The sequence below is a fragment of the Podarcis pityusensis genome, assembly GCF_964106645.2.
Source record: "Podarcis pityusensis genome assembly, chromosome: 12".
Taxonomy (NCBI): domain Eukaryota; kingdom Metazoa; phylum Chordata; class Lepidosauria; order Squamata; family Lacertidae; genus Podarcis; species Podarcis pityusensis.
Genome location: NC_138037.1, coordinates 28,719,146 through 28,745,229, shown reverse-complemented (window position 1 = coordinate 28,745,229; position 26,084 = coordinate 28,719,146). Strand labels below are relative to the sequence as shown.

At 42.1% G+C, this 26,084-nt stretch overlaps 1 protein-coding gene across 7 annotated transcripts in view; it reads right to left on the bottom strand.

The window, feature by feature from the left end:
* Positions 1–26,084, bottom strand: part of DYNC1I1 (dynein cytoplasmic 1 intermediate chain 1) — a 253,297-nt gene that overhangs the window by 80,772 nt on the left and 146,441 nt on the right. For all 7 annotated transcript variants that reach the window (XM_080974760.1, XM_080974757.1, XM_080974758.1 and 4 more), the window contains 3 exons: positions 25,864–26,026; positions 24,228–24,327; positions 19,941–20,066 (listed from right to left, as the gene is read on the bottom strand). In XM_080974760.1, the coding sequence (XP_080830886.1) occupies positions 19,941–20,066; positions 24,228–24,327; positions 25,864–26,026 (389 nt within the window). The remainder of the gene's footprint in view (positions 1–19,940; positions 20,067–24,227; positions 24,328–25,863; positions 26,027–26,084) is intronic.

The window sequence follows — 26,084 nt, the reverse complement described above, 5'->3', positions numbered from 1 at the left end:
GCATATTCCATACGTTTCCCTTGCCATTGTTCTTTCTTTGGTATTTCTTCTGTCTTCCAAGTTTGTGCTAATATAATTCTTGCCGCTGTTGTTGCATACATAAATAATTTCCAATTTTCTTTTTTTTACAGCTTGGTCTAAAATTCCTAGGAGGAATGCTTCTGGTTTCTTAACAAAAATCTTTTTAAACTTTTTTTTCCAATTCATTATATATCATTTCCCAATAATTTCTAATCTTTTTGCATTCCCACCACATATGATAGAATGTACCATCTTTTTCTTTACATTTCCAACAAGTTTTTGATCCTTTTTATACATTTTGACCACTTCCTCTGGTGTTATATACCATCTATACATCATTTTCATATAATTCTTTCAGTAAGATACAATCTGTAAATTTTAGATTTACCTTCCACATCTTTTCTCAATCTTCAAATTGTATATTATGACCTAAATCCTGAGCCACTTTTTTTGTGCTGACTTTACCATTTCATCTAACGTTTCCCCATAAAGTAGAAGACTGTACTTTTTTTTAAGTAATTTTGTGTCACTCTAGACTATCTCTTTTTTTTTTAATGATATTTATTAAGAATTTTAAGATTACAAAAAAGTCGAAAAGAAAAAAAGAGGAAAAAAGCAAAGAAAAGACAAACCACAATCAAACAATACAAGTCAATAAAAATCAAAAGCAAAAAGCAAAAAACAAAACACATACCACATCAAAATCAAAAAACAAAAATAAACCACAAAAGTTTAAAAACAGATCCAATATTCCCAAATCCTTAACTGTCATTACCTTATTTCATCGACCTCCTCACCCCTCCCTTTTTTGTATTCTAGTTATTGATTATCACAGCAAATCCTTCCCATTTTTCATAATATTCTGTCATTAAATTACCTTAATCTATTTTAACCTTATCTTACTATAAAAAACCCTAAAACTTAAAGCTTGAGTCTTATCTATACCAATTTCTCATAACATATTCTTGCATAGTTCTTTTTAACATTTCTGCTAAAGCCAAATAATTTCGTTCCAACATCTTTTTTAATACTCATTAATTTTAGAAAACATTCCTAAATAGAATTTTTGAAACTTTCTCCAATCTTCATCCAACGTCTCTTCCTCCTGGTCACGGGTTTTGTCAGTCCTTTCTATCCCATCCATCTAGTTCATTAACCTGGTAACCTTATGTCCGAGGCCCTTAAGTCTCTTCCATGTCCCTTCCGCAGATGATCTTCATATTTATACCTGTACTTTACTTTGTCTTCTGCTCCTTTCACTCGTGGAGACTCCAGCTTGACAGTATTTTTATCCCTTCTCGACAGATCAGCCCCTTTTCCATAGTCCACACTGAACTCCATGTGGTATTTAAAAACATTTTTCAAGATCCCTCCAAAATTGAGGACCCCCACAACTCCAAACTCCTCCCGACCCAACGCCAGACTTGAAAAGTCAAAACATCCCTGCATAGGGGGGTCTATCCAGCCCCCCATCTCCAAACCAAACAAGACTCTATCTCTCCAAATCTGGCTTTTTCCAGGTTCATTCGTCAGGTCCAACCACTCATGTTCCTGCTGGGCCACGGTTCCCTCCATCTCTGCCTCTCGGGGTCCAGCCACAACCTCCTCCTTCATCTGATCTGTCAGAGCACATTCCTGATTTGATTCCTGAGTGGGTTCTATATAGATACCCACTACCTGTCCAAAATTTCTGATCGCAACAGTCATCAAATCCGTCTTCTCATGTAACTGTTCCAATAAAGCACTTGTTTTACAGAAAGCACACACCAGAGCCTCTGAGCACATTGTTATACAAGGTCAGAAGTCTATTCCCACGATCTTAATCTGTTGCAGCTGCTTCCCAGTTCAAGTTTAGTAACAGTTTCACAAGCTCCCTCTAGGGGAAGAACTTCTATTTGTATCCAATTCTTTTCTTTTCTTTTTTTTAACAGCAGATCTAACAACAAAGTTTCCTTTTTCAGATATTTTGTCAACATTTGTTCCTTTAAATTGCGAAAGAGCACAATGGAATCACTATGTTTCTCTTCTTTTAACTGTCTGTCAAAAACATTTGTCTATAGTCAATGAACTTTCCCAAAAACGTCTGTCCTGACACCCCGCTCCCAGGTTCAAGACGGTGGAAAATTACTTTTCTTACACTCTCTTCTGCAGGTTTAAGCAATCCGGAAAAAATCCCCCCTCTTCTCCTGCTTCCGAAGGGGGTTCAGTAATTTTAGATGATGAAAGTTGATCCTTTACAAACGATTTTCTACACCCTAGTTTGCCATGTCTTTGCTTTAATCTATCTACAAGAAACGGAAGGCTGACTTCCTGTTTAGACCTTCCCGCTTCAGTGCCAAATTAAAAGGAATTTCTTAATCCAATTTTCCGTTCTACTCACAGATAGTTGTTTAAAGTCCAATTGTCCAAATTTGATCTGCTCACGGGTATTTATTTTGTAGCCAAATTGTCCCAGGAAAAAGGTAGCGCTCTCCGGCAACGGCTGTGCGGCTTCGCTCCACGGAAGAAGCAGTTGACTCTCAGCACCGCGCCACTAACCCCTCTTCGCTCCGGAGCCCGTAATTGGGTTCCTTTACGAATTGGGGGGGCGCAAAAGGTGCCCGCCGAGTCCCATGGTCACAGGCTTCATCCGCCTGTGATTTTTTAGAGGGTCCCCGCTTCGCCGTAGCGGAACAGACCCGTTTCCCGTGGAGCCAGTCCCTCCGGATCAGAGGGAATCTGCCATTACCGATGGCGCCACCCCGGAAGACTATCTCTTTTTGAAAGTTTGAAGCTGTATAACCAAAACCTTTCTTATTGTCTTCCTTAAACTGTTCATTTAATTGTCTATGATGTAACCAGCTTTGTAAAAAGGTCTTCAATTCCTCATATCCTTTCAGCCTTAATCCTTTTCCCGCCTCTATTAATAATTCTCTATACGCCGGCCAATTCCCTCCTTTACTAAGTGGTTTTTAATGCTAATGCTTCCACCGGCGAGAGCCACCATGGAGTTCTTGGTTGCAGAAAGTTTTTATATTTATTCCAAACTTTTATAAGTGCTTTTCTTATTATATGATTATGAAAACCTTTATGTTTGTTTATCTTTCCCATACCATAAATATGACTGCCAACCAAATCTATTATCATGTCCTTCCAAGTCCAGTATTTCATCTCTTTCTAATTTAATCCAATCCCGAATCCACATGATGCAAGCTGCTTCGTAGTATAATTTCAAGTCTGGAAGGAAAAAGCCTTCTCTATCTTTTGTATCTTAAAGTATTTTATATTTTATTCTAGGCTTTTTCCACTTCCAGACAAGCTTAGAAATATCTTTTTGCCAGTTTCTGAAGCAGACAAGATTGCTTATTATTGGTAATGACTGGAATAAAAATAACATCTGACTAAAAAGGCCTTGAAAACCTTGTTCAGGTGTTGTTATTTCTGTTTGAAGTTTTTACTGACATTATCTTGCGATATATCATTCTCAGCTTTGGGAATATTTCATTGCTCTGAGAACATGTTATTATTTATTAAATTATCATGCAAAATAAATAAGGAAATAATACAACAGAATGACAGTTTCACCAGCCGATATTACATAAAAGTAAATGTAAATAATTGCAAGTGCTTTCCTACATAATTTTTTCTCCCTATCCCACCCCCCACAACTAAATATTAAATGTGACCACAATTAAGAGATACAATTGCAGATGTGGCCTGGTTTTCCTTGCTCAGATTTTTGCAAGATATGCTGCTTACATAGTAGAAAACAGCCATGCCATATGTCAAAGCCTGCAAGCATATGCAGAGCAGGTTATCTGGATCATGGCCTAAAACTGAGATCTTAGAGTGCTACTTTACCTGTGCATCACACTGGCAGCTGAATCTGTACATTACAGACTGGCAGCTGAATCTTTCTTCAACCATAGTGATGGAATGACATCCTTCCTCCACCATACCTGAGGGCAGCAGGCAAGTGTTGTGGGTTCTGCTGCAGCAGCCTGGCATCTGCCACCTGAATCAGCTACCTCCCTTTGCCTAACAGTAGGGCAGGCCCTAGACCGAGCTGAAAACAGCAGAGACCTCAGAATAAATTAAAGCGGCTCTCAGGACAAAGGGTTATTACAAATCCTTAGCTTATGGGTGACTTAATTCAAATATTTCTCTTTCCAGCCATCCAGAGTCACATTTCAAACACATGAGAGCAAATGTTAACCATGTTCTCCATTATAAAATCCTTAGCCATTTGCTATGTGTCCATGAACAATAAGAAACTGCAGTGCAAAGGAGAAGTCTTAACCACAAAAATACTAAACAAATTTGTTATACGAGCTGTCAAAATGAATTCAGGATGGATCTTAATCCAGGCTTAATAAATATTATTTTATGGATAAAGAAAATATTTTGATTGTTCCAATAGGAAGGATTCCCCGCCCCCCTTTTGAACAAAAAGCATTCTTACTTTCCTAATGGTACATTTGTTTGCCATTTCCTCCCTTCACTGTTTTGATTTTAACTCTTGCCCACACACTTTCCCCATCTAAACTCCTTTTGAATATAATTTTAAGACTATACGTGTGTGGGGGGTGTGTGTGTGTGTGTGTGTGTGTGCAAACCTTATATTTATTATCATTCTTCCTGCTTTAAAACAGGGAGTCCTGTGGGTGGGGAAATGAGGCAAAATATGTGTCGGGAAGAGTTTCCTGCTTACTGGAGGTCCCCACAATTTTGCAGAAAAAAATGTGAGGCTTCATGGGATGGACATAGGATCTTGAGCCCAACCCCTCTCCCAAACCCTTCAAAAGTTCTGCCTTATGTGCATGTTGATGCGTATGGGCATGCTGGCCAACATTTGGATGTGGATATAGATCCGAGTTCTTTCCACATTCAACCACTACAGTGCAAGGCCTATACTGGATAGACACAGAAGTGCCTTACCATCTGTCACTCAATGCACACCCACATACACTGACTACTGCCACCAGAAGTGGATTTTTTTTTTAACGCTGTATCAACAGTGTCTGATGCCTTTGTTGCATGTGCGCTTAATGTACAGTGGTACCTCAGGTTACAGACGCTTCAGGTTACAGACTCCGCTAACGTGGAAATAGTACCTCAGGTTAAGAACTTTACCTCAGGATGAGAACAGAAATCGCACGGCGGCAGCAGGAGGCCCCATTAGCTAAAGTGGTACCTCAGGTTAAGAACAGTTTCAGACTAAAAACGGACCTCCAGAACGAATTAAGTTCTTAACCCGAGGTACCACTGTAATACCCTTACAAGTTTCAAGCTAATTTGATCAACAGGATGTCTGTTTTCACTAGCAACCAGAAAGAAAATTTATGTTCTCAGGTGCAGTGTCCAACAGATGATTGACGCGGTCAGTTCTAATAGCTCCAATCACCTGTTTAGGGCAAGGCGGGCAGATTTGAGACAGCCTATTACCCCTCATAGCAGGATTCACTAATTTATGGACCTGCAGATGTTGAACTACAATTCCCATCATCCTTTGCCACTAGCCGTGCTATCTGGGTCTGATGGGAGTTGTAGTTCAACAGGAGGTCCGTAAGACTAGTATCCCCTTCCTCATGGGAAATCAGAGGTGCCAAAGCTAGCATGACAAGGTATCTGCCCTGTGCAGATATGTCATATGGTGCAGCAATGTATATTCAGCTACCTGGGCACCTCTGGACTAGTGCCATTATTACATTTTTGTACTATATCTCAAATACTAATTGCTGAGACCTTGGAACCTCAGCCAATAGTTTAGTCAGCTTAGATAACTATAACTGGTCTTTTTATTATTTTATTTAAAAAAGCATATTATTGTGAGGTATAGGAAGCTGTGCTTGTGTATTTTACTGCTAAAGGCTCAACCTGATCACCCAAATCCGCCTACAGGAGGTGCTTTAGAAATAAAAAATGTTAATAATGAAATTGTGTTATTGTGATAGGTAGATTTAAGGTATACGCAGTGTCTTTATACTGCACGGAGCTAATTCATTCCTATTTTCTGAGTTCATGCGGTGAATCCATATGCTTTCCCCTTTGTTAATTTCTTAAAAGGTCACTGCCCCTCTGTGATCAATCTTCCAGGGAAAATTTCAATACTTCAACCAGTGATTGAATGCTTTTAGCTTCACTTTGCAGAATGTATGGGATATTAATCATCATTAAATTAATGTTGTTCTCATACAAAGATTCTTTTTTGGGGGAAGTAGGTTGCCAGTCATCCTGCTGTGGGGTCAGTGGGTGGGAGGCTGTTGATTTTAGACCCAGAGTAGGGGACAGTTGGAGCCAGGCTTTTAGTGATGGATCCCTTGGCTTTTGGAGACGCTAGAGCATTTCAAAGCAGTAACTGTTCTCCATCTCGTGCCAGATAACGCAGTGTGATGCTCCACTGTTTGCCGAGGACTCCCACAGAGGCATCTCACATAAGGTAAAGCCATTGCCTAGAATTCAGACCAAGCTAAAAGGGAAATTGTGCTACAAAAAGGCAAGCCAAGAAATGCTTATCACGGACAGTGTGGCTAGCAAACTGCTGTGGAAGAAGAGACAAAAATTCCGCAGCAAGTTCTTTGTTATGCTAACGTCAGGTTTCTTTGTGGGTGTGAAATAGACACCGGCGGGGGGGGGGGGGGGAGGATTCATAGTGACGTTCGGATGTGTCAATTTCACTTTCCTCTCAGTTCCTCATTTTTACAGTCTTAAATTCAGTTTTCCACATTTTCATGGTAATTTGTGGTATGTTTTTAAAACTCTCCTTAAAATTCATCAACATATTTTTTCCTAATATGCCTATTTTTGTAGCCTTAAAGCCTACATTTTTGTGAGCAACTGCAACAATATAATGAGTTTTTTGGCGTTATTTTCACCATTATTTGCATGTTGTAATCTGCTTTGAGGGTTCCGCCCCCCTTACAACCAAGCGGTGTGTGTGTGTGTGTCTGTGTGTGTGTATATATATCTATAGACACACACACAGACACACACACACACACACACACACACAATGAAATAAATAAATAAAATACAACTTTATACAATTTTTCTCTCAGTATATGCCATGTTGCACACATTGTATCATTGGATAACTGCATCACAAAAATTTTAAAAGTGTCCATTTCAAAGAAGAACTGTGTTCTCAAGAAGTGCAAATCTGATCGTTTCTTATACAAATGGAAACAGAATCAAATCCCCCTCCCCCACGAAATCCCTGGGGAGGAAGTAGTCCCAATTAAGAACACTGCCCTGTGCTCAATTTCTAATAAGATATTTTAGGAGTGCTTAAACTGCTTTGGAATCTCCATACCTCCTTGCCACACCCCTGCATTCCTGCTGTTTGGGGATTAATGATGATGACTCAGCCTGCCTCTTGGACATTACCCTAAGCCAATGGAGTGTGTTTCATTCCTTTTGGATGTTTCGTGTTAGCAGAGGAGCCCATGCCGCTGCCCTCTGCACTTGGAGCTGGGGCAATGTTGATATGGGAAGTAGCCTTGGTGTACATTTGTCTCACAAAACCAAGACTTTTTGATGTTAACAGAGTGAGGCAGGAAGGATGCGCTATTGCAATTCTATGTGCAATGCTAACATAACATCAGAAGTGGCCTAGACTGTGTGGGAGAGAGATACCCTTCATATTCTCAGTGGCATTCTGGGTTATTTTTTATTACAACCGTACCTTGGTTCTCAAACTTAATCCGTTGCAGAAGTCCGTTCCAAAACCAAAGCGTTCCAAAACCAAGACACACTTTCCCATAGAAAGTAATTCAAAATGAACTAATCCGTTCCAGACTTTTAAAAACCCCTAAAACAGCAATTTAACATGAATTTTACTATCTAACGAGACCATTGATCCATAAATGAAAGCAACAAGCAATGTGCTGCAGTCACACAATCAATCAATCAGTAGCTGAACTGGTTCCCACACAGTCACAAAAACAAAACAAAAAGAGCCGCAAAAACAAAAACACAAAATAAATAGCAAAAACTGACAGACCTCAGTGTAACACTCCAATCGGAAGCGTAACACTTAAAACAGAGCACGTTCGGCTTCTGAAAACAGTTGGCAAACCGGAACGCTTACTTCCAGGTTTGCGGTGTTTGGGTTCCAAGTCATTTGAGTACCAAGGCCTTTGAAAACCAAGATACCACTGTACTCCACTTTTATTGCACAGGTGTCTCAACTTTACTCCAAGATGATCAATGAAGCATACAATGTTCTCTACTCATGATATCCTAACCACAACCCTGCCAGGTAGGTTAAGCCAAGAGACTGACTGCCCAGGGTCAATGAGTACCGATGCTGAGTGGGGATTTGAACCTGGAGTTCAACACTCTAACAACAATACCTGGGCATACACACATACACACACACACACACACACACACACACACACACCTGGGCAGTGGCGTAGCGTGGGTTGTCAGCACCCGGGGCAAGGCAAGTAATTTGCGCCCCCTAACCCGTGGATTTGCGCCCCCTAACCTGTGGATTTGCGCCCCCTAACCCTAACCCCCAGATGTTGCGCCCGGTGCAGCCGGCCCCCCCTGCACCCCCCACGCTACGCCACTGCACCTGGGAACAAAAAGCTAAACCCTGCCTATAGTAAGAGTATGTGTCGAGATTCAAAACTTTAGCTTGCATTGGAGATCTGAATGCTTGAAAAACATTGTGACATGTATTCATCACAATTTAGAAACACATGGAGAACATCCCAACAAGGCCAAGTATCCAGACATATCACTCAGGGCATTTTGGGGGATGGAAGAAATTCACAACCAGAGAGCACAGGTACACACAGTCTCATCTCGGAGCCACACTTGGGGCTGCTCTAGAAATACAATAATCAAGAAAGGATTCGTGTTCAGCTAGCCTAGACTGGAAAGGTTCATGTTTTAACTATAAACTCAGCACACATCTGGAAAGAGGAAGATTTGAATTCTGGAGACAATACAACATAGGCGGTGACCATTCTGCGCAGGGCGTTCAGTTCCTGGTCACCGCATGTGATGGCAGAGCATGCTTAAGCCCGCCCTGTTCTACTCTCTTCCAGGTCCAAGTGGAAAATGGTTGTCACCTGTATACAAGAGATTTATGCACAAACACAAAGTATTTTCTAGCCAAAATTTAGCACTTTTAGTCTTAATTGTAAAAAATTACACAGCAATCCTATACATGTAAGGCTTGTTGAATTCAATGGGATTTATTCCCAATACAATAGCCTCACAAGCCTTGAATTGTTGATTCAGACACATTTTAGCATGACCCCTTATTAAATTGCTCTCTGTTTGTAGAGCTGTTTAACAGCAAGAGAAATGTTTAGCATTTTAAAGTCCTGTAGATTTCAATGGAAGAGTTGTGGCTATAATTGTATCTGAATCAACAATTAATAGAATACAGATCTCACCTGGTTTGACAGAACCGTACTATATAAATGATATTATAAAACAAGAGAACATATTTATGCTTTCTATCAATGAAGCCTGTTCCAGCTTCTTAAACCAAACAAATGCTGTCATGTGCTTTTGGGTATCCATAATATAAGCCATCTGTGAAAGGCTGGTGTGTGTTTTTTTTGCAAAGGCATCCTTTCCAGGACGCTCTGATGATTTTGTCACTACTTGGGGTTTTGGCAGGTCATCAACATCCCTCCAATTCCCCTTCATGAAATATAGCTTGTGAGCAGGATCTTCTGAAGGAACAGGCGAAAGATTTGAAAGTACACCATGCCTGCTTTCACAAATGCAAAGTTTTGTCTTTAATCAAAGTGTGTTTTACTGTGCTGGTTGCCCCTACTGAAAAATGGTATCCAAAAACACTGTTTTCAATGCCTGCTAAAAACTTTATTGTTTCGGCAAGACTACTTAGAAATGCAATTTTATTTATGTATATTTGCTTTTACAACTGTTGATTTTATCTGTATTTTGACCATTTTATTGTCTGCTGTTTTCAAGGTCTGTTTTTATCATTATTTCATTTTAATGACTATTTTATACTATCATGTAAACTACCGAAAGGCAGTTTTTGATTAAGCAGTATATAAATCTTGCTGAGTAAATAAATAAAATATATGGACAGGCTAGGTAGTCTGACCAATTCCGAAAGACAAGTCCGCTTAACTTATTGGGTGGGCAGCATTGCGGTCAGGCCTTGGGGCCCGTGGTGATCCAGCCTGGGGCCTGAGATGGGCGCCCTTCTAGCTGGGGCTTGGCCATGCCAATGGTGCAGTGCAGGGTCCTGCCCAGGAGGGCAGGCCCCACTGAACAATCAGCACTGGCGGGGGGCGTGTCCACAGTAGATTTAAACCGGGAGACCGCCCTCTCACTAAAGAGCTGATCAAGTACAGGTGATCTGTTGCTGTAGGAGCTAATGGCTGGAGATCCTCATGGAAGGGGGCAAGTCTTTTTCCACTTTCTCCCTTGGCTGGAGGTGACATCATTAAGGTGTGTGTGAAATGGGGAGGGGGACAACCAAAAGAAACTGGCAGTCTTGGGACTGGAACTGAAAAGAGATATAGAGCCTTCCTTCAGTGCTGATGGTAGAATGGTACATAGTCATTTCTGTGAGTGGAGAGCACCACCACTGGTTAGGGGAAGCTTCTCCCTGCTGATCTGAAGCTACTTCACCAGTGGAAGTTAGCATAAAGGCCTGAAATGAGTTGTTTCAGCATGGGAGGCCAGTGGCTTTGGTTACACTAGGTCCAAAGGCCTGTGCTTTCCAAAGGGGGCCCAATCCTTGGATTTTTGGAGCTGGTATAGGGATGTGGGTGGCGCTGTGGTCTAAACCACAGAGCCTAGGGCTTGCCAATCAGAAGGTCGGCAGTTCGAATCCCCACAACGGGGTGAGCTCCCATTGCTCAGTCCCTGCTCCTGCCAACCTAGCAGTTCGAAAGCACCCCAAAAAGTGCAAGTAGATAAATAGGTACTGCTCTGGCGGGAAGGTAGACAACATTTCCATGTGCTGCTCTGGTTCGCCAGAAGTGGCTTAGTTATGCTGGCCACATGACCCGGAAGCTGTCTGCAAACAAACACTGGCTCCCTTGGCCTATAGAGCGAGATGAGTGCTGCAACCCCAGAGTCATTCACGACTGGACTTAACAGTCAGGGGTCCTTTTACCTTTTTATAGCAAAATATAAAATTCTCTCACACACATATCCATTTTCTGTCCTGGTGGGTGTGGAACAGCAAGGTGTGGGATGCCACAGTGGACCCACACAATTCCACACCTCCCCTGCCCCACAAAACTGCAGTGTAAGCCACTCAAGAGGCTACCATAACAAATCAGGAAGCTCCTGATGCCAAATCATACCTATTGGTCCATGTAACCTAGTACTGTCCACTCTGTCTGGCAGTTGCTCCCGATGGTCTCAGGCAAAGGTCCCTTTCACATCACCTGCTATACAATCTTTATAACTGGAGATTGAACCTATGCCCTTTAAAAATGTGTTGGGGGGTGTTATTGGGTTTTTCTTGTTTTCATTTTGATAATGTACTTTGTGGTTTTATATTCTGATTTTATTGTGTCACACACACACACACATTTTACATCTGCATGACATATGAAGAGGATGGATGCAAGCGATACCTCTAAGTCTAATTCTTTCCCCCAGTTACCATGAAAACAAGGATTAAGAACACACATACATGAGAGAGAGAGTTAATAGAAGATACTTCATGCTTAGTCTGGAAGATGAAATAATTATTTGAGCCAGGTCAGATGGAATACTTTTTTTTTAACACCCTTCAACATGCTATAAGAAAATATGCATTACAAGTCATGGTTTTATAACTCATAAAACAACATAGCTGAATTTCCACTTCCCTGCCCCCACAGTTTAAACCAGCAAGTGCCTAAACTTTTCCAGCCAAGGAAAGCATTTTCTTAATGCTTCAACTAATAAGTAAATATGAAGTTTCATTCTCAGAGGAATTAAGAGACGCATATGATAAACAGCTAAAATGCAAAGTGGGGGGGGGGGTTGTATGGGCATCCGATTGCTGCTGGACAAAAGCTTTGTGTGTGGCTTAAGGATTGTCCACTACAGCCTTCACACAACTCTGTGTGTCCATTCCCAGTATTTCAACTGCAGCCATTTTTTGTTTTGTTTTCGCTATTAGTCATCATTTATGGGCTGGGTGGAGGTGAAGATACAACTTCAGACTTATGCAATGCTTTATTAGAAAACAGAAAAAGAAGGCTGCCTGCTTGCTAAAGTTTGATGGAATGGAAAAACAGGCTCAGAAAAAGTAAAGGGATGCAAGGATGCCACCTGGGTAAATTTGAAAGAAAGGAAAAACCTGGGGGGGGGGTGATGTCCCTTACATCCCTCCCAAGACTGTTCACTATCCCTTTTTCAAATAACAGCAATAGAATACTATGATATAATGAATTATGCGCTTGAAATTAAGGAGGAGGAGGTGGGAGAGTTAGTGTCCATCGTTCATATAAAGGACACAGAATGTTTGCCACTTAATTACAAGTTCCATCACTGTCAGTGAAACGAAAGGGAAAGCTGTATGACTTTCAACATTGTCCTTCATTACTAGGGTATAGTCCTAGGATCTTTATCCAGGTGATGAGCATCAGTATGACCTTTTAGTACCTAGGAGACATTCCTGTATTACTTTGCAGGACTTGGCATTTGAACTTCCGAGAATCGATTCCAGCTATATGAGCAGATATTTATACTAAGCATTGGTAGATGGATGGGCAAAGAAGAAGGAGGGGAGTATTAAAGAAGTTGGATTGGAAAAGAATGAAAAGAGGACACCTAAAATAAAATAAAGGTCTGGGAGAATCAATGGCTGCTGCACACACAGAGAGACTTTTTGGTAAAACACAATATTGCCCATATTGCCATCGTAGCAACGCGTCAGACGTGCTCTCAAGAATCTGGAATTCTGGCAGCCTCAGAAAACAGGCCACTGGAGCACTGTATATATCAACATATCTTTACTTAGGAAAAGAAAACAGCAAAGGAGAAATGAAAATCAGGGGAGGAAAGCAACTCCAGCCAACACTGGCCACTAAATACAGATTTTCAGTTAACTTCAGTGTGTTTAATTCTAAGATAGGCATTTATGATTCCATCCACCCAGTTGAAAAGGGAAAGACCACACCAGAATAAGCAACAAAGGGTGGTCAGATCCATAATTTAATGACAGCGTATGGAAGCCACTACAGAAAACTTGGGGGTAGGAGGCATAGGGGAGAGAAACATTCTATAGTGTGGTTAAGGGGCTGATTTCTAGAACCAAGCCACAGTATTTTCCAAGCCTGGGCAGCTTTTATTGAAATTAAAATAGAAAACCTAAGGCCATATCCCACACAGAAATTGACAGGTTAGCAATGACATGGAGCCTACCATGGTGAGTATGACTGGATGGCGATGCTTTAGAAAGAAAAGAGAAACATCTGCAGAACCCAACATCACACTGCCATGAAGGAGCCGTCTACCAAGCATGGCTGTCAGTCTATAGTTCTAGATTGCCCAGGGCCACTTCTGCATTTCACAGATTCATAGAGCTGGGTCCCATCTAGTCTAGTCCTTGCCAAAAAGCAAGACTTTCCACCTGTCACTGTAGTCTAGCCAATTGTGGCTGTCCTCATGACAGCAAACAAAGATCCTGGTTTGGTCCTGATGTAACATTTTTTTCTTCCACAAAGAATGACCCATGGAAACTGATACATAAGAATGTGGGAACCAGGGCTCTTCCAGGTGACGGGTTGATTAAGCATTCAATCTGATTTATTCTTTGCACATAATTTGTGTGGAGATTGTACAGTGTCACTGTTTACCAAGCATTCATTCATACCACAAACATTTTCTGGGTGGTTTTTTGTGTTGTTTTTTTGAAGTGGGTTTGATGCCAAAGAATGCCAAATCCAATTTGATTGTGCAACCTAAATTTGCCAGTTTATGACTGAATCATACCCGCAAAACAGTGACAGCCTGGAAATGGCCCCAGTCAGTTTTGCAGCATAGATCTGGAAACAAGAGGTAACTGGTCCAGAATGCAGCAGCCATGCTTTTTAACTGAGCCACATGATAGAAATGAGGACTGCTGGTCTTTAAAGTTCTGCAGTAGTTACCACATAGTTCCAAGGCTCAGTTCAAAGTGCTGTCTTTAACCTTTAACACCCTAACCTCATTCCAGATGTTGTCGAACTACAACTCACTATCAGCCTCACTGGAAAACTGGATATATTAGGCAAAACTGCATATAAATTTGTAAATTAAGAGAAATGCCCACTAAAATGCTGGTGATTTATTTTTTGTGAGGTATCTAAACACACACACACACATACACACACACACACTGATTCAGAAATGTGTCAAACTGATGCTTGGGAAAATGAGAGAAAATGAAATTGACAGGTTCATCCATCCTTATCTGGGAATAAGCCCAATTGCCTGTGTGGTTTACTTCTGAGTCAACTTGCCCAGGATTGCAGTGCACTTTCAATTCTTGGAAAGAAGCAGTTAAAACCATGCTTTTGTTTGCGTTTCTTCAAGCTCGATGAAATGCATTTATCTAGACCCCACCAATGGCTATTGTTTTTGAAAACTGGAGACGGTTGATAAATAAAACTGTGAACACTGGAAGTCTGGGGTGCAGGTTAGGGAACATTTCCTTTGCAGATTTTAATATATATTATATATGAAATGAGACTAAATAATAACATAGCTGGTTTCCACTAAGTAATCAAAGAATGACATCATTATAATCTTGAGCATGGCCTACTTGCCTTCCAGACTCTGAGGTAAGTCAACTTTTATTTAGAAGGCCAAGAGTAAGCTCTCCAGCCAAGGGTGACTTCTTTTGATCACATGAGCTATGATTAACCAGTCAGGAAAAAGAAATTCTATCTGGCCCCTATTCTGCTCCGCTATTCTCCCCACCCTCTACCCCATAAGGACGGTAGCTCAAGCATGGTTCCAGCTAGCAACGCTAACAATGCACTGGGGAAGAGCACTTAAAATATCTGTGGGGATTTTTAAAGAAATAGTGTCATGGCATTTCCTGCAGTCGTACGCCTTTAGCACATTCTTAAATCCAGATTCAGGTTGTTTGTGGTTTCATACTGGATGTAATTTTAGTGGATCTCGATCAGAAACATAACAAAAATGCTGACTCTCGTGGCAGATGTGAAAGTCCTCACATGATTCGACATTCACTGAATCCTTCCTTATTTTTAGCCTCAGCACGCTTAACTAGATTAAACAAAACTTTGATTTTAAATAGACATATTGGTATTGACCTTGAAAGCCCTAAATAGTTTGGCATTAGAGGTTATTTGAAGGATGGCAAAAACAAGAGACAACAACTGCTTTTTCTCAAAAAGTGCCAAGTTTTTTGGTGCCCAATTTCTTTTGGAAAGAATTTCTTCTCAGACTCACTGCCATAAGATGTATCAAAGTAGTCTTCTTCTTTGGCGATCACTTGTAACCGAGTAAGATTGTCTTCCATGAACACAGTCTTAATAGTGAGTTCGTAAGTGATCACGGAGGCCAATTCTGGACCCATACATCCTTCCACAGTGGGGACATTGGTTTCTGGGCAGGAGTTGAACATGGTGTAGATTTGCCAAGCGTGCCTTCCTCTTAGCACTTTTCTCCCTTGCGTCCTGAGTTCGAGTTTCTTCAAAGCCCATGACAATGTACCTTCCTCTTAGCATTTTTCTCCCTTTCGTCCTGAGTTCGAGCATCTTCAAAGTCCATGACACCTTTGGTAAAGGCTGTTCTCCAATTGTAGTGTTTATACTACATTTTTTTTTGGATTTGCCTTGAGAGAGTCTTTAAACCTCTTTTGTTGCATTAGGCTTTCCATTTTAAGTTTGGAATAGAGTAGTTGCTTTGGAAGATGATAATCAGGCATCCAAACAACATGACCAGTCCAATGAAGTTGATGTTAGAGAATCATTGCTTTGACACTGGTGATCTTTGCTTCTTCCAGTACACTGGCATTGGTTTGCCTATCTTCCCAAGTGATGTGTAAAATTTTTTGGAGGCACCGTTGATGGAATCTTTAAAGGAGTTGGAGATGGCGTTTATAAGTGGTCCATGTTTCACAAGCATACAGTAGATAACAATGGCTCTCAAAGTGAACCATTCACAGTGCGATCAGCTGTTAAAACAGGGTTGTGTTATCACCCCAACTCTATTTATTATTTTCATTGCCATGATCCTACACTTTGTCGAAGGGAAAATCCCCACCGGAGTAGAAATCATATATCAGACAGATGGAAAGCTCTTTAATCTGAGTAGGCTAAAAGCAAAGAGCAAGGTTACCGTAATTTCCACCATAGAGCTTCAGTATGTTGATGACAATGTAGTTGTGTCCACACTCAGAGGATGACCTCCAAACCATCCTAAATATCTTCACAGAACCTAAGAAAAGCTTGGCCTATCACTCAACATCCAAAAAACCAAAGCGCTGCACCAACAAGCACAAAACCCCTCTGCAGCACCACAAATCCAACTCAACGGTGTAACGTTGGAAAGTGTCAATCACTTGTCTTACATGGGCAGTTATCTTTCTACAAGGCACGACATTGATGCCAAAATCCAGCATCGCCTGAGCTCAGCGAGTGCAACTTTCTCCTGATTGAAGTGCAGAGTGTTTGAGGACCAGGCCATTTGCAAGGAAACCAAAATGCTTGTTTACAAAGCTATTGTACAGTGGTACCTCGCAAGACGAATTCCTCGCAAGACGAAAAACGCGCAAGACGAAAGAGTTTTCCGTTTTTTGAGTCGTTCCGCAAGATGAATTTCCCTAGGGGCTTGCTTCGCAAGACGAAACGTCTTGCGAGTTCTTGTGAGTTTGTTTCCTTTTTCTTAAAGCCGCTAAGCCGTTAATAGCCGCTAAGCCGCTAATAGCCGTGCTTCGCAAGACGAAAAAACCGCAAGACGAAGAGACTCGCGGAACGGATTAATTTCGTCTTGCGAGGCACCACTGTACTACCAAAGCTATCAGAATAGTAGGCGCTAAAGAGATATAGCCTTTTCAGCAGTGGCCCCATAGTTGTGGAACTCCTTCTCACATCATTATCAACTTTTAAACAGGCCTTGAAAACCTTATTGTTTCAATACCCATCGGGTATTTTAACTGGTTAAACTGCTGCTGGTTTTTGCTTTTTAGTATCTGAATTGTGCTAGCCTATACTGTATACTGTTTTTAGGCTGCCGTTCATCTAAGAAAATAGGAAGCTGCCTTATACAGGGTCAGACCATTGGTGCATCCAGCTCTGTATGGTCTACACTGACCAACAGTGGTTTCTCCAGGGTTTTAGTCAAGATCTCTCTCAAATCTACCTGGAGATGCTGGGGATCAAACCTGGGACCTTCTATGTTCAAAGCACATACTCTTCCACTGAGCTACAGCCCTTGATTTTAGTTTTGCAATTGTAATAGCATTGTTTCAGTTGTATTTTATGTTTTTAATTGTTTGTGTGAGCTGCCTCAGGTGGCATATAAACACTGAATGGTCCAGTCCTCTCATTCTGTTAGCGCAAGGATTTATGCTTGCATAACAGAAAGCCCAGTAGATGTAGAACAAAGCCATCAAGGTGGTAGCCATTGATAGTCTTATCCCCCTTGGATATGTCTAATCTTCCTCCAAAGCCATCCAAGTTGGTGCCCACCACTGCTTCTTGTGGGAATGAATTCTATAGTTTAACCAAGAAGTGCTTCCTTTTGTCTAGAAGAACATAGGTTCCCCATCCTATGAGGCACTCAACCGGTTATTACAGAATCTGGAAGGTGAGCCCCAAAGAGGGATCCACCTGGTTTCAGATGTGGATTGGGCTACCTGTCCTCAGGGTCGTGTGGGAAATGACTCATGGAGACACACCCTTCATGTTGGAGACACGCCTCTTGATTTCCTGCCTCAGCTGTTCATGACAAAGTACTGAGTGACAGCGATGTGACATCTGCACCGCAACGGCTAATCAAGCAGGAATCGGTGGGAATTGTCACCTTGACCTCATTTCTACCTGCTATCCACAAGCGCTCTCTGTGCTGGTGAATGGCTGCAATATCACTGCAAACGATGTTAAAATGGAGCGCCGGCTGCTCTGGAATATAGAGGGCAGAAGGAAATTTACGTGGGTGGGAAAGCACATGTTGCCAGCTGGAGGAGGAAGTGGTACACCACACTTACTTCATAAGTGTGAGGTTTTTATAAACGAACTCTCTTGAGGATTGTTTAAAATAGACAGAAAATGACACACAGTCTCCAACTGGGCTATGTTGTTGTTTTAAAAGATTGCGCGCATTCTAAAAACATTAGCGTGCTTCCTCGTGCTCTTTCCAAAAGGCTATATTTTTAACCTGAACCTCTTCCGAATGGTGGGCAGTTGAGTCACACAGGAGTCTTCAGCACAGTACAAAACAAACCGCTTTACCTTTTCCCAGAAGGGTAGCTGTGTTAAGACTGTTGCAGCAAAACCTGTGTTATCCACCAACCCTTGCGAGCAACGACTGATGATAAAGCAGTTATCACTGTCTGTATTTTTTTCTGCATTTCCATTTCCTTCTGACCTCGATGTTGACCGTCTTTACTCCGGGGCCATGAGTATATCACACAGAGATATACACATGGCTGGGACACAGAGGTCGGAGGGAAATGAAATGCAGAAAAGTACAGGCAGTGATCATGACATAATTAACATTATTAACTCAAGATAAAACTTCATGCATCTGATGAAGTGGGTGCTAATCCATGAAAGCTTATGTCAGCCTTCTCCAACCTGATGCCCTCTCACACTTGCTGGAAACACAGGAAGCCGTCTTATAATGAGTCAGAACATTTGTCCATCTACCTGGAGATGCAAGGATTCTGCTCTGCCACAGAGCTATGACCCTTCCTCCAAACAGAGGAAGTTGCTGTATACTCAGACTATCAGTCCATTGAATTACCGTATTTTTCGTTCTATAGGATGCACTTTTCCCCCTCCAAAATTGAGGGGAAATGTGTGTGCGTCCTATGGAGCGAATGCAGGCTCCTTGGCTTCAGAGATAGCAACGGGAAGCCTCCGAAGCGCAGAGGGAGCGCTCCCTCCGCGCTCTGGAGGCTTCGCGTTACTTTCGCTGAAGCCTGGAGAGTGAGAGGGGTTGATGCGCACCGACCCCTCTCATTCTCCAGGCTTCAGGCAGCTATCCGCAAGCCTTCGGGGTGCAGCAGGAGTTCCCCCCGCGCTCCGAAGGCTTGCGGATAGCAGCCTGCAGCCTGCAGCCCGGGGAGCGCAGCGCCAACTCCCGCTGCGCTCCCCGGGCTTCAGGCAGCTATCCGCAAGCCTTCGGCGCGCGCCCCCAGCCCCGCAAGCTCCAGGAGCGGCGGCAAGGCTGCGCGCAACCTTGCTGCCGCTCCCGGATCTGTTCTGGGGGCTGGGGTCGGGGGAAACTTGGGCTTCTCCCACCCCAGCCCCATGGCTAAAAATGAAGCCAAGACAGCGAGTGGGATCCATCCCGCTCACTGTCTTGGCTTTTGCCAAAGCCGCGCGCAGCCTCGCGCGGCTAAAGAGGAAGCCAAGACAGCCAGCGAGATGGATCCCACTCGCTGTCTTGGCTTCTTTGCTCTTTGGGGCTTGGGGGGGTTTTCTTTATTCCCCCCCCCCTAAAAACTAGGTGCGCCCTATAGTCTGGTGCGCCCTATGGAGCGAAAAATACAGTAAATGTTGTCTACATTGACTGGCAGTGACACTCTAGAGGTCTAGGCAGGGGGCATTCTTAACCATACCTGAAGATGTTGGCGATTGAACCTGGCACTGTCTGCACGCAAAGCAGATGTTCTACCACCACTAATGGGTTGCAGACCACTAAGGGGTTAATGGAAGTTGCAGTCCAAAACATCTGGAGTGCACCAGGTCGGCAAAGGTTGATTTATGCCATAATAAATTTGTTAGTCTTTGAGATTATCTTTATTATCTTACCTGACAATGAAAAACATACTCAGGGGTTGTTTTCTTAAATTTCATGTTCCAGACCAAGGCCACGCCATCAGGTTCATGTGGAGCATCTTCGTTGTTGTTGTAGGAAGCAACCATAAGCTCCGGGTACTGTGCAGATAAAAAATATGCTATTGAATTTCAGCATATTTCAGGGGGAACAAAGTTTTAGCTGCTGAGAAAAATCAGAGGAGTTTGAAACAAAATAGAAGATAGAAAGAGGACAACAAATGCCAGGGGGTCACCCAAAATGAGTAAGAGAGAGAGAAAGAGAGAAAGCATGTTTAGTATTTCTGAAATGCATTTTGACCATTTTATCTACAGGGGAAATGCAGCTGAAAAAAACCCATTGCAGGAAAAATCCACAATCTTCTCTCATAACTAACAGTGGTCAATCTTACAAGATATTGTATTATACCAAGTTTTAATTTATTATCTGCATTGTTATCTGCCCGGGAGTCTATTTTATAAATAAATAAATAAAGATTACTTGGTTAACAAAAGTATGTGCAATGTCTCTTTTTTCAAGTTGCATTTTCTACAGACCCTAGAGTCTATTTTGATCCTTTGATGCTTACCTAGGAGTAACAGCCACCGAACTCAATGGGGCTTATGCTTAGGTAAGTGCATGTGTGTGTGTGTGTGTGTGTGTGTGAGAGAGAGAGAGAGAGAGAGAAGTAATTCCACTCTCAAGATAAGAGTATAAAATAAATGTGTTTTATCATTTTTTATTCATTTAAAATGTTTGAAACTCGCCTTTTCAGACAGACCACAGACACACAAACAACAAGAACATGGCTTACAATAAAAAGCATGGGCAAAAATATACTGAAATCATAAGATGAACAGCAGTAGAAACGTCAGATGCACACTGGGAAATAAAACAATACAAGTGCAAGTTTAAAAACCGTAATAAAAACAATGGATGTTTTTTTAAAAAAACAAGTAGCTGAAGATCTAGTACCATTTAAAAGCCACTGGAGGCACATAAAAGGTAGGACTCCGTAGGCAGGATTGTGGGGGAGAACGCCATTCATCCATCTTTATTGACTTATAAAAACATTTATCTATCACCAACTCATATAAAGTATCAGTTATAAAGACAGCATAAAACGATTTATAAAATAAACATAAAAATACTAACTAATAATTGAAATGACTGTTTCTACATGTCTCCTCAAAGGTGCATCTTGAATCCCATGGGGAGACTACCTGGCAGGGGGACTAACGTGGGGTGGAGGTGGGTTGCAGACAGCAGGCCAGGATAAAGGCTAGGTGGGGTTTTTGTGTGTGTGTGTGTGTGTGTGTGTGTGTGTGTGTGTGTGTGTGTTTTAAAAAACAGTTTGCTCCTCACATTTCAGCAGTATTGGACATCTGTTTTTAATGTTAACAGAAGCTAATGGAATCGTAATGTCTAAACTATGCCTTTCATTTCACATCAGGATTGCCAACTTTTTTATGGCAGAGCTCTTCTGCCTTTGACAGCTGCACAACAAACAGAAAGCTAGTCTTCATGACAGGAAAAGCTTTAGTTGATTAATTTGTGCTTATCACTCAAGCATTAAATAACATTTGAGCAGGAACTATTGTAGTATACAGATAGGGTTGCACGACATCCTTCAACAAGGTCAGTACCTATAATTTCCCCATGTGAACAAGCCAGACTGGCTCCAAAGGGGGCCTTTGGCAAAATGTTATGTGATGGGCCCTCTCCTATGTAGGTGGGCCTCAAAGGGCTAACCTGGTTCCAGGAAGTAACAATATTGGGGGCAGTTACAGATGGGTAGCCGTGTTGGTCTGCCATAGTCGAAATAAAAAAATTCCTTCCTGTAGCACCTTAAAGACCAACTAAGTTAGTTCTTGGTATAAGCTTTCGTGTGCATGCACACTTCTTCAGATACACTGAAACAGAAGTTGCCAGATCCTTCTATATATTGAGAAGGTGGGGAGGGGTATTACTTAGAAGGGTGGTGGGAATCGGAGATTGGCAGATAGCTGAGATGAGCCTGTTGACGACTCTTAACGACTGTAATAGGTCTTACAGGAAAAGGCAAGGGGTGAGAAGGTGAGAAATGGCTTAGTCATGTATAATGAGATAAGAATCCGATGTCTCTGTTCAGACCAGGTCTCTCCATTGTTTTAAGTTTGGTAATTGGGGGCAATTGATCTGTTACCAGCCCAGGGTTGCTTGGGAATTCTTTAAAGTAAAAAGTGTGGTTTTGAAATCTGTGACTGAAATGGGCAGTTTTGAAAGGTTCAGTCCACCATATTGATTCAAAATGGCACCCAATTTTATCCAAACATTGAAATAAACCTGCTTCTTGATCTCATGAACCATCACACAAAATTTGGTTGTGCTATCTTTCCAGACGGAAAGTGAGGAGACAAACAACTTCAATTAAGGCAAAATTAAATTTTACAACTTTCCAAAAGTTACAGTAGAAGCATAATACTATCCACCATTCATCGCCATCATGGTGATGCTCTGTCTGTTGCTCTGTCTCTCTCTCTCTCTCTCTCTCTCTCTCTCTCTCTCTCTCTCTCTCACACACACACACACACACACCCTTTCTAGCAGAATTCCATTTGGCTTGATTTGTGTGAATTCCAGCATGTCTTTGATAAACTGTGCACTGTACAGTGTAATGTTATCACAGTGTGCTCTGATGCCTCTGTCCTACTTAGCTGTCTTTTGCACTCCAGAGGTCAGAGGTCAAAGCACTCCCTTTGACGTAATGCACAGTGACACTGAGAGCAGTTAAGGTGTACATCCAAGAGGAATAAAGCTTCGGAGGAGAGAAGTTGAGCTGGGGCCACCCCAGAACAAAGCAACAGGAGACAGAAACATGCTTGTGCGCCTGGGGGCACGAACAATTACATTTTTTGGCAGTTGCCTTCCAGTTGACTTTATCTCGCTGTCCCGGGAATACAGTAAACGCTGCTTGTTAAAAACCTATCAGATAAGAATTCCATGTAATTTCCAGCTCCTTGAACAGCCTGAGATAAGTGTTTCCTCAGGCTGGTTTCCCAGTTCTGAACAAATCCACATATGCTTACTGACCACCCACGTGCCAACGCATACCTGTTGCAAAATGGATTCGATTAAGACGCATAGATGCTTAAAAAAATTCCCTTTAAATGTAGCTGTGGTCATATCTCATAAGCATATTACTCCAAGGTCTGCATTATCTTCCTCAAGCAAGCTATAAGTTTGAGGTTCGGACAACGTATTTATTGAGCATTCATCCTGATACGCTTGCACAAAGCTTACATGGAGGTTAGATTATATCTATTAAGCATTCGTTCCAATTTCTTTGCAGGGAGGTTATATGACAATGAACATTCATCCTGCATTCACCCTGGTTTGATTATAAGCTGTTTATACACCTTCCCGTTATTCATTTCTTCATCCCCCACTTTTCAATGCATTCCCCCATGACTTTTCTAACCAGAGAAAGTCCATTTCCTTTTAAAAGTGGATTTGTTGCACTAGGGTGACAGAGCACCTTAATTCACTGTGATTCCACAAGCCTTATTTCCCTGGCATGTGGTTGAATACCAATTTAAACAGTCATGGCTTCCCCCAGAGAATCCTGGGAAGTGTAGCTTCTTAAGGATGCTGAAAGAGTTGTTAGGAGACCTGTATTCCCCTCACAGTGCTACAGTTCCCAGAGTGATTTAACAATTGATCACTCTGACAACCGTAGCTCACGCAGGGAATAAAGATCTCCTAGCAATGCTCAGCACTCTTAACAAAGCACAGGATTCTTTGGGAGAAGCCATAACTGTTTGAAGTGGTACGATACTGCTTTAATTGTATAGAGCAGATGGAGTCTTTGACTGGTGGCGGCTCCTTGGCAGAGGTCTTTCACATAGCATACTACCCAGTTTATCAGTCTTTTAAAAATGGAGATATAATACCAGGAGTTGAATCTGGAACCCTCCACATGCAGGGGATGTATTCTACCACTGAGGCATGGTTCCTTTATGAAAATCACATGGTATATATAGAAATTGCAGCACGACTTTGGCTTGTGGCAAGTGCAGTGACATGTTTTATTTTGCCGCCAATCTTGGGCCATTGAATATTATGGCATGTAACAAATCTCCCTCAGACAGCAGCTTGCCATGCAGCATTTTTGGTATTGGGGAAAGTGGTTCAAGAAACAAGTCTAAGAGCTTGGAACTAGTAGCACTGTTTTGTTTCATTTTCAGACTCTGCCAAATTAGGTATATCCAAAGTTGGTGTGCTTTTGTAAACACAAATCTTACCTGAAGGGACCAATCCATACAAGTGACAACCCGGTGCTTAGACCAGTGCTCATCGTAGAATTGACGGTTAAAGGAAAGGTTAGCTCCAGCTTGGACATCTCTGTGTGGATTTGAAAAAGAGTTACACTTAAAGTTATGGTTGGTTTACAATTCCAGCCTTGGCGTCAGCAGCTGGCATGCTAAAGCAGATGCTGAGGCTCCAGTCACCCAGTTTGTGCCCACCACAGCTGACTCTTTCCCTGGGCTCTAAACACTTGGCAGCTGGTTCTGCAGGCCTCCATTTTGATTTTCCACAATGCTCTGGAAAACTCAAAATGTCAGGTCCTCCAGGGCATTGTGGGAAATAAAAATGGTGGCTCAAACATAAGAAGGGACCCACCACAGGGCACTTTGCCCAGGTCTCACTTCGCACAATGCCAATTGTTTTAAAAGATTTCCAATTATTTATTTCCCCTACTATGCTTCCTTAGCTAGTTAGTGTCTTGGGACTTCTTAAGACTGCGTCTTCTCTGCACCCCACCCTGAAAACTATTTTGACTGAAGTAGAAAATTGGAGCGGCAAAAAATATTTCCTCTTTAACATAGTAAATCCATCCTTGTGTCAGTGTATGCCTACTGTGTCAATGCTGCGCCTGACCAATACCTCATGCTGTCCCCAGTGCAAATCCACATACATTATTCAATTGACCCACGTGGCAGAAGGCCTGAAGCGACACTGGACACTTCAAAGCACCTGCATAGTTGTCTCTCTTTTTTTAGTTTGTTGCACCTGACTTTAATTGTGAGTAAGAGTCAACCTAACAAGACATTCCAGACTGTAGGCTTCATGAATGAAGCTACAAAACATACCAAAGAGTCAGGGGTGACCACCAGCAGGTAGCAGAGGACAGCAATATTATCTCGTGCTGCGCCTCTGGAGACCCTCAATGTTGGTATTCCACTGCATATTTTGGAGCTAAACCCAGGGCTGTAGAAACCACCTCCAATGTGGAGCCAAGCCCACCTTAAAGGATTGATTTTTTTGGTCTGTAACCAGGAGCTTCACATTAAGCCAACTATCCCCAGAAGAGGAACTTTAAGGGTGAACAGATGAATCATATTATACATGCTCTCACATACTATAGCAGCTATCTGTTGTGCATACAATACTACACCGCCACAACGTTTTCAACCATAAAACATCTTGGGTGCCTTGGCAGGAAGGTGGATTATAGAAATGTCATAAATACATGGATAATAAACACAAGGGTTTGTTGATGGCTCTCCATCTGACCTTCAAGACTCACCCCAGGCCATGCCTTTCAAAGGCCCTACTCTGAACCCTCCCTGACTGCTTTTGCCTATTCTTGAATTATGAGAATGCCTCTTGCCTGCCTAGATGGATGGCAAGATGTGGATGTGCATGTGAAGGAACCTCTGGTTTTTGCATGGCAGGACAATAGCATACTTTTGACATTGGCCACACCCACTTTCGTCTCTGGCCACAGCCACTACTAGCATATGGTTCTCCCCAGGAAGGCTGCCCATGAGGGAATGTGTGTGCCTAGGACTCAAAAAGGCTCTTCCCTCCCACTCTAACACAAATATTTGTTTGTTTGCTTTTTATCATGTTGAAAATAATAAAATAAAGACTGACCCATCTTTCTCTTCCACATCTCTGCCACCATAGTCAAAGAAAATGTCAGAATCTTCAGCTAGCGCTCTCTCAATCACACGTATCGTCCGGTCAAAAAATATAAGGAACTCTTCTGAGTGGAGAATCTGCTGCTTTTCTTCCTCTGTCAGTTCCCTGGGAGGAGCTAACAAAAGCATATTGGCAGCGTTAAGCCCACAAGGATTTAAATATCTCCAACTGAA